The sequence below is a fragment of the Sus scrofa genome, chromosome 14 (genome assembly GCF_000003025.6).
Source record: "Sus scrofa isolate TJ Tabasco breed Duroc chromosome 14, Sscrofa11.1, whole genome shotgun sequence".
Classification (NCBI taxonomy): Eukaryota; Metazoa; Chordata; class Mammalia; order Artiodactyla; family Suidae; genus Sus; species Sus scrofa.
In genome coordinates, this window is record NC_010456.5 from 34636606 (window position 1) to 34645831 (window position 9226).

At 44.8% G+C, this 9226-nt stretch overlaps 1 protein-coding gene across 1 annotated transcript in view; it reads right to left on the reverse strand.

Annotated features, from left to right (window-relative positions):
* Positions 1-5993, reverse strand: part of RFC5 (replication factor C subunit 5) — a 12225-nt gene extending 6232 nt beyond the window's left edge. Inside the window, exons 1-5 of the mRNA XM_005670675.3 lie at positions 5793-5993; positions 4000-4064; positions 3302-3438; positions 1536-1615; positions 795-868 (exon numbers count right to left, since the gene is read on the reverse strand). Coding sequence (XP_005670732.1) covers positions 795-868; positions 1536-1615; positions 3302-3438; positions 4000-4064; positions 5793-5857 — 421 coding nt within the window. The 5' untranslated portion in view covers positions 5858-5993. The remainder of the gene's footprint in view (positions 1-794; positions 869-1535; positions 1616-3301; positions 3439-3999; positions 4065-5792) is intronic.

The window sequence follows — 9226 nt, forward strand, 5'->3', positions numbered from 1 at the left end:
GATTTCCCGGTGGACCTTGTCTCAAACCCTTAGAGCATTCAAGAGAGCGGTAACCCAGATTCAGAGATGCTTGTGACAGCGGTTTCATCCTGTAGCTACCAATATTCACAGGCTGGGACCTGTCCAGACAGACCCCCACACAACATGACGAAGGAAGGCTGCCAAAGCTTCTAGGACCAGAAGATATTCCTCCTCCTCCTCTTAAACATGGGCTGCTCTCCACTCCTCCCCAGAACCCCTAAAGATCTTCTCTCCTAGCTGTTTACTGCAGAATCTTCATGAGAGAGATTAAAAATGTACTTGCAGAGAAATTAAATGCACCAGGCACCTTAAGACTGACAAATCACAGTACACTCTCCCTCCTCTGCCACACCATTCTCTTGGAAAGGGTGAAGTAATGTCAGTTTTCTGAGTGCAACTAAATTTCTAGTATTTGTTCCCTGGCCATTTTGTATCTAAAGGTACCAGCAGCAGAGAGGCCTAGCCCATCAAACAATATAAATGCCCAACCCTAAAACTGACCGTAGTAGAAAAGGCAGATGAAACCCCAGTGTGTCATACCTTAAAGTCCCCAAAGGGCTTATGTCTTTAACCTACTGAGGGGTTACCCCTGATACAGAGATTTTTGTCTAGCTCATCAGGTGGGATACATGGTGAAAGGCATACAGAGATTTCTCTTGGCCAGAAGATGAATAAAAACTTGAAAGAAGCCACGTCCTACATCATGTCTAGAGTTCTTAATTCTTCCAAAGCATGCCTCAGCCAACACTGACACACACAGCAGTGCTCCTTACCTCTCCGCAAGGCGTTCTGGGCATCCTGAGTCATGGCATCAGCTTCATCCAAGATCACTAGTTTAAAGCCCTTCCTAGGAAAACAAATGGTACCACCTAAAGGTTTCTTCCATCTCACTTCGACTTCCAGGCCCAAACCTACACCTTCACATCTGTGCCATCAGGCCCTGTCTCAGAGTTCGTTTCTCTGAGAACTCTGACCAGAGCAGCCACCTGTGGTCACACGGAGCAAACACCCCATCCCTGCTTCAAATCTCAAAGAGAATGAACTCTAATTTCCGTATTTGTGTTAGACTATGTCCTCTGGCACCTCCATCTTTCTTCCCCAAAGGAGCCTATTGTTCCAGTGCTGCTTTCCCCTCCACCTTTACTTAAGCCTGTCTTCTCATCTTTTTCCTTTTTTTCCACCATCCTAGTTATCCACCCTGATCTCAGTTCACTTTGTTTAAATTCAAACTAGTTCATCCAGTTTGATGATGTAACCAGCCCTGTTAACTAATTAAGTGAAACTACTGCTTCCCCAGAGAACTTCTAATACAGATTTAGATAATATTTTACTTTAATATTTCTTACTACCATTCCTGTGCTTTTTCTCTTTTTCATGGCTGCTTTTGACAAAGTTTGCTTTCTTTTTTTTTTTAAACCTTTACAAACTGGCAAAGGAGAGAGTTTTAAAAATTAAACTCTATCATCTCACTGATCAAAATCTTTAGGGGGAGAAATTATGCAAAGAATTCTTACTTAAATATTGTCCTTGTGCTAGCAAAGCTCAGGATTGGTCCCCGAACGATATCTATTCCTCGGTCATCTGAAGCATTCAGCTAAATGTGAAAGAGAGAAGCCAGAATGAATAGAAAACATGTTGGTGTGCTATTCATGAATTACTGTATCTTTTCATCAGTCCTGTTCAGCAAGCTAGGTTTCAAGGTCTAAGGACAGATATGAGATAATCATTAAAAACAAGGTCACAATTATATTTAAGAATCACAACTCACTAGATCATTACTATATATTCTGAAAGGTAAATGACTTTCTTTCCTCCCCTTTTTGGGGACAATCACTGACAAGAGGAATAATTAATTGGTCCGGTCACAGTGAACAGCACTTCTGGCACATGCAGAATGATATAAATTTTAGCTACCACAAGCCAGAGCAACCCATACATTACCAAGTTTTTTAATACATGGAAGTAAGAACACTGGTAGCAGCAAGGTTCCAAGATCTTTAACAAAAAGGTAAGCTAAACTTTTTTTTGTACAATAGACAATATTTAGAATTTCATTATCTAAGTGTATCAATCTAGTCCCCATACTCAAATTCAGTAAATGAAGCAAATTAAATGAAGAGAGATTTTAAAAGGTGCTGGTGAGGGGAGTTCCTGTCGTGGCTCAGTGGTTAATGAACCTGACTAGTATCCATGAGGATGAGGGTTTGATCCCTGGCCTTACTCAGTGGGTTAAGGATCCGGTGGTGAGCCGTGGTGTAGGTCACAGACACGGATCGGATCCCGAGCTGCTGTGGTGTAGGCTGGTGGCTACAGCTCCAATTTGACCCCTAGCCTGGGAACTTCCATATGTCGTGGGTATGGCTCTGAAAAGACAAAAGACAAAAGACAAAAAAAAAAAAAAGAAGGTGCTGGTGAGGTGTGGGGAAACCACAAGGTCTATGTAATACTTCAGAGGCTAATGGAGCCCATCATTACCCCCAGGTCTAAAAGAGTTGGTGGGGAGTGGTGCTGGCACCTGGGGAGGGCTGAGTGCTGTGCCCTCCGGGTGGGGAAGCTATCAGCCTGTGGCGACCCCAGAGCAGGACCAGACATCATTTTCCTTTCCCCAACTCCTGCCAGGGCCCCCACTGGACCCAAACCTCACCAGGAGCCAGAGGGCAGGAGAGCTTGAAGTCAACAGACCTGAGACTTCCAGGGCAAGAACAGGGCGGAGCAACATGGAGAAGGGATTGGGGGTGGGGTGGGGTGGGCGCACAGGAGAGGGCCAGCAACTCAGTGACCATTGAGTGTTTGGGTAAAAGTTGGCAAGAGCAAAGAAAAACACCTAGCCCTACCACTGTCCTCTAGTTAATACCAATCGAGGCCAAAATGTCAAAGAAAAAACTGAACTGAAATATCTTATGTCTGCTTCTTTCCCAACCACCAGCAGAGCAACTAACTCGTAACATAAAACAAAACTAGAAGAAGAGTTCCTGTTGTGGTGAAGCAGAAACGAATCCAATTAGGAACAATGAAGTTGCAGGTTCGATTCCTGGCCTCACTCAGCGAGTTAAGAATCTCGAGTTGCTGTGAGCTGTGGTATAGGTCGCAGACGTGGTTTGGATCCTGCATTGCTGTGGCTGTGGTGTAGGCTGGCAGCAGCTGTAGCTCCGAATGGATCCCTAGCCTGGAAACTTCCATGTACTGCAGGTGCTGCCCTGAAAAAAACAAACAAACAAAAAACTAGCAGAATTAAAAGAGACTGGAGTCCTTAGAGAATAAGAGTAATCCTCCCATTTACCTCCAAGACCATGGAGCCGAATTCCTTATCTTTGTACAGCTGTTTAGCACAGGCCAGGATGGTGGATGTCTTTCCCGTGCCTGGAGGACCATAGAGAAGGAGGTGCGGAAGGCGGTCCTCACTGATAAACTTCTGAACTGAAGATTGGGGAAAAAGAGAGACACTGTCAGTCTCTGAGAGGTGCCTCATTCACCGTGGGCCCTTGAGTTGGGCTGAGTGCACTTCAGTCCTATGTTCAAAGCTGGGGCAGGTTTAGGAATGAAAAATCTGACTCAGGGAGTTCCCGTCGTAGCTCAGTGGTTAATGAGTCCAACTAGGAACCATGAGGTTTCGGGTTCAATCCCTGGCTTCGCTCAGTAGTTAAGGATCTGGTGTTGCCGTGAGCTGTGGTGTAGGTCGTAGACTCGGCTCAGATCCCACGTTGCTGTGGCTGTGGTGTAGGCCGGCGGCTACAGCTCCGATTAGACCCCTAGCCTGGGAGCCTCCATGTGCTGCAGGTGCAGCCCTAGAAAAGACCAAAAAAGAAAAAAGAAAAAAAAAGAAAAAAAAAAAAAAAAAAAAAAAAGGAAAAATCTGACTCAGTTGTTAAAGCCACATCCTATAAAGCTCAGTCAGATTCTTCAAAGTTATTACTCAGCAGAGACAACATTCCTAGGTCCTGCAGCTAGGATACCAGCAACTGACACATAGATACTTACTAGTACTCAGAATGTCCTGATGAGAAATGAGATCATCCAGTGTCTGTGGCCGGTATTTTTCAACCCTGAAATACAATTTAGCATAGATTACAACATATATAAATACAAGAATATCTTGTTACATGCAAAAGAATCCTTTCATATCCTAACTAAAAGAGGAAGAGACACAAAATCCTTTAACCCAGTGGTTCTCACCAGGGGCAATTTTGTCCTCCAGCAAACTCCTGATAATACCTGGAGACATTTTCCACTGTCACAATTGGGTGAAGGATGCTACTGGCGTCTAGTGGATAGGCACCAGGGATGTTGTTAAACATCATACAATGCACAAGATAACTCCCATGCCCTCCCTCAACTCCAAACATCTGGCCCAAAATATCAGTAGTGTTGAAAAACTGCTCTAATTTCACCTTTCCAGATGTCTGCCTAAAACCTCAACATGGATGGGTATCTAAAGTTAATCCAAAATTGAACTCATATCCAAATATAAATCAACAGATGAATGGATTTAAAAAAATGGTGGTATATCCATACAATGGAATATTATTTGGCAATAAAAGGAAATGAGCTGCTGATATAAGAAAAAAGCCAGTCACGAAAGGCCATTTATTGTTTGATTCCATTTATATGAAATATTCAGAACAAGCAAATTCACAGACAGAAGATTAGTGGTTGCCAGGAGATGAAGGAGTGGGGAATGGGGAGCCACTGCCAGTGGGTATGGAGTCACTTGGGGGTGATGACAGTAGGATGGTTACACAACATTCTGAATGTACTTAATGCCACCTAATTGTACAGTTTAAAATTGTTACAAGTGTAAATTTTATGTTATGTATTTTATTATGACTAAAACCAAACATAACTTGTTATTGGAAACAAAAGAAATTTGAGTTTTCTGAAGTCAAGCCAAATCCCATCAGTCTTTAAACCATGAGTTGTAGAAGTAGGATGGTTAAAAGTGCAAGTTCTGAATCTGGACCACCTGGTTCAAATCCAAACCTATTTCCCAACTCTGGACCTTAGGCAAGTCATTTAACCTTTTGGTAAAACGGGGATTAACAGTACCTACTTCGTAGGGTCTTTGTAAAGGTCAAACTGTAATAGGGTGCCCGCTAATCTGACAAAATCATCTAAAGAAAACTTAACTAGGGGACTTTTTTTTTTTTTTTTTTTTTTTGGTCTTTTTTAGGGCCGCACCATGGGAATATGTTAATTCCCAGGCTAGGGGTCAATGAGAGCTGCAGCTGCCAGCGCAGGGGACAGCCACATCAACGCAGGATCCGAGCAGCATCTGCGACCTACACCACAGCTCACCACAACGCGGGTTCCTTAACCCACTGAGCGAGGCCATGGATGAAAACCTGCGTCCTTATGGATACTAGTTAGATTTGTTTCTGCTGTGCCACTATGGGAACTCCAGCACTGGTACTATTAATCTTCTAGTTTAGAATTTGACCAGTAATCGCATGGAGAGAATATTTTGGCAAGAGAGAACATTTTGCCACGGAGGCCAGTGCAAAGTCTGGGAGACACGGGATCGAAGCCCTGTGTTGTCACTCAGTCTTCTGGCAACAGGAAAGAGGGCCAGTATGAGACATGGGGGTGCGGGGTGAGGGCAGCTGGGAAAAGTTCTAAATAGAATGGAGCGTGACTGGGAAGTTGAGGGTGTTAAGGCGCGCAAGTCTGTGGGCGGCGGGGCGAGGTCGGGCTGAGGACCAGCCCCTTGACCACTCCGGCCTCCGCCTCCCCGCGCGGCCCACCCCCTTGCCTGCGGCAAACGGTCCTCGACCTACCAGGGCAGGTTCCTGATCTTGGTTGCCTCGGGCTGCTGCTGCTGCTTGTGCGCTGAGGTCTGCATGATGGGGTGATGAAGGTGTCCAGGTCCAGTGACGCCGTCTCGTCCCTCAGGGGCCTGCCCCGCGAGCAACCGCGAACCTGGCCCCGCGACCCTAGAGCTTAGAGTTCGCGCGCAAAAGTAAGTGTCGCGATATTTAGCTGCCTGCTTCCGACTTCCTCCGTTGGTCCCGCCCCCTCCCCGTTGCTAAGGCCCCCGTTGCCGGGTTACTAGAGGTGCCCGCAGCCCGCCTAGCTCCGACTCCGACCTCCTAGCTCGAGTTGTGCTGTCTCTGACGCGGTTCTGAGCCTAGGGGGACAGGGAGCAGGAGAGGGCAGACCACCCGCTGCGGCCGCCTATCGTCATTACGAATTAAAGTCTCACAGCCAAAGCCAATTGCAGCCATAAACTAAGTTCAAACACTTACTGTTCAAAGGCACAGAAAGCTGCCAGCGCAAAAAATCCTGAGGAAAAACCACTCCCAATTGACAAGGCCAGTTCTTGAATATAGATACAGTATGAAAAAAGACTCGAAATACTTTTGGCCCCAGAGCTGGGAGGTGAAGTACTTCAAATTGGAAAACAATTACAAACAACTCCATTCTGTCTCCCAGACCTATGTCCCTCGCCCAACGAAATTTACAGAACCGACCTCCAGGAATGAACAAATAAATAGGTAAATCACTCCGGTTAGATTAACTTGTATAACTAGAAAGGCCTAGTTAGTAAACATACAGGACAGGGTCCCTTTGATCTCATATCAAAATGCTAGTATTTTTTTCTGAGGTGAGGGGATTTTGTTTTCTTCTATTTTGCTGGTCTGTATTTCCCAGAAATGAGTGTGTATTACATTCATAATAAAGTTTTTTAAAAACGTGTGGAGGAGTTCCCACTGTGGGGCAGAGGGTTAAGGATTGAGTATTGTCTCTGTGGCCACTCAGGTTCGATTCCTGGCCTGGGAACTTCCATATGCTGCGGGTGCAGCCAAAAACAAAACAAAAAACATGTTGCAAAAGACAACAGTTCTGGGAAGAGATGAGTGGCCTGGGATCAGAATTGTTCTGATTCAGGGAGTTCCCATTGTGGCTCAGCAGTAATGAACGTGACTAGTATCCATGAGGAAGCGGGTTTGATCCTTGGCCTTGCTCAGTGTGTTAGGGATCCCGAGATGCTGTGAACTATGGTGTATGTTGCAGATTCAGCTAGGATCTGTCATTGCTCTGGCTATGGGAAGACCTGCAGCTCCAGCTCCCAATCGACTCCCAGCCTGGAAACTTCCATATGCAGCAAGTGTGGCCCTAAAAAGAAAAAAAGAAAAAAAAGTGTTCTGATTGAGAATTAGCTGCTTTGGGCATCTTACTCCTTCACTGCGGCCTGTTTTAGGAGCAGAGTAGAGGGACAGTGGGCAAATATACAATGGCATTTATGGCTTCACCCTGGCCCCTACTTGAGGAGTCAGAGAAAGGGGGTCAGATGTGGCTTGTGATATGACAGTGCCCTAATCTCTGCTTCCTCCTAACAATGGCTGTGCAGATTGCCAGGATGCAACTTTTTTCCTCTAAATTCTGGGCAGGTTACTTCTCTCCTCATCCTCATCATATCTACTCCAAGATGGTTGTAAGGATTAGATGAAATAATCTAAGTAAGCATCCAGTGCATTCCACCTTCCTCTCTCCTCCCCTTCCAGCAGGCTCTCCACCATCCTGCTCTTGTCGCAGATATTTTCTTTCAAATAAAACCTAAACAACTGGTGGGTGTGACTATGCCTTGGAGAGTTAATTTTATGTGTCAACTTGACTGGGCTAAGTGATGCCCATTGAGCTGGTGAACATTATTTTTGGGGTAAGACTCTGAGAGTGTTTCTGGAAGAGATTGGCATTTGAATTGGTAGATTGAGTAGAGCAGACCACTCTCACCAATGCAGGTAGGCATGATCGAATCCATGGAGGGCCTGAATAGAACAAAAAAGGTGGAGGAAGAGTGAATTTGCTCTCATTCTGAACTGGAACAGCCATCTTCTCCTGCCCTCAGACATCAGTGCTCTTGATCCTCAGGCCTTTGGTTTCATACTGAATACACCACCAGCATTCCTGGGTCTTCAGCTTGCAGACAGCAAGTCATGGGACTTCTTGGCCTCCATAATCACGTGAGTCAGTTCCTGAGATATTTATGTCATGTAAATATCTAGATAAATATCTAATATACAATTTAAGTATAAAATATATAGTACATATAATATATATAATAATAAATTAATATTTATTACATAGTACATACTATAAAATATTTTAAAGCTACAGAAATATAATATATAGTATAAATATAAATAATATTTAAATATACTCATTACCACATAAATATAAATACAAATATAAACATATATAGACACATATACTATTGGTTCTGTTTATCTGGCAAACCTGATTCAAAAAGCTGTAACTTGGGAGTTCCCGTCGTGGCGCATGGTTAACGAATCCGACTAGGAACCATGAGGTTGCGGGTTCGGTCCCTGCCCTTGCTCAGTGGGTTAACATCCAGCGTTGCCGTGAGCTGTGGTGTAGGTTGCAGACGCGGCTCGGATCCCGCGTTGCTGTGGCTCTGGCGTAGGTCGGTGGCTACAGCTCTGATTCAACCCCTGGCCTGGGAACCTCCATATGCCATGGAAGCGGCCCAAGAGATAGCAACAACAACAACAACAACAATAACAACAACAAAAAGACAAAAGACAAAAGACAAAAAACAAAAAACAAAAAACAAAAAGCTGTAACTTGAGCTTTATTCAGCTGCCATGGCCAGAGCCATGCTGCTCAGGGGCCTTTGCATTAGAAACATGATGCCACCACCTCCTTGAGCTGGAAGATGCAAACAAGACTGGACCAAGTTCTCATAAAACTTCTTGTGCACCTGCTGTTCAGTTAGCTTGGAGTGCATGATTCTTCTGTGTGGCCTTATATTATGTATTTACAAGGTCAACAATTGTGTGCCTCCACCAGTGCATTGTAAGCTTACTGAGAGGCAAGGCTTCCTCTCCACTGGATTTCCTCTCCACTGCCCTCCTGGTGCCTGGAATGGTGCATGTCTCAAAGGAAGCACACAATTTATAATTATTTGCTGAATGAGTGAATGAAAGATAATAGCTAATATTCATTAGGCAGTTACTATGGGCCAGACACTGTTCTGAGTGCTTTGCAGTCTAAATGCATATGGAGTTGTTGCCATAAGCCCAAGCTGCTATTTTTGGTTCCATTTCATAGGTTTGTTCCCTAACTTGCCCATGCTGTGACTTGGTGTAAGGGGCAGAACAGGATCTCATGGAGACGGTGTGATTCTATAGCCCAAATTCTTAGCCATTATGCTAGTGGCTAGTGTGGTTGCTAGACCAGCAGGAGCAGC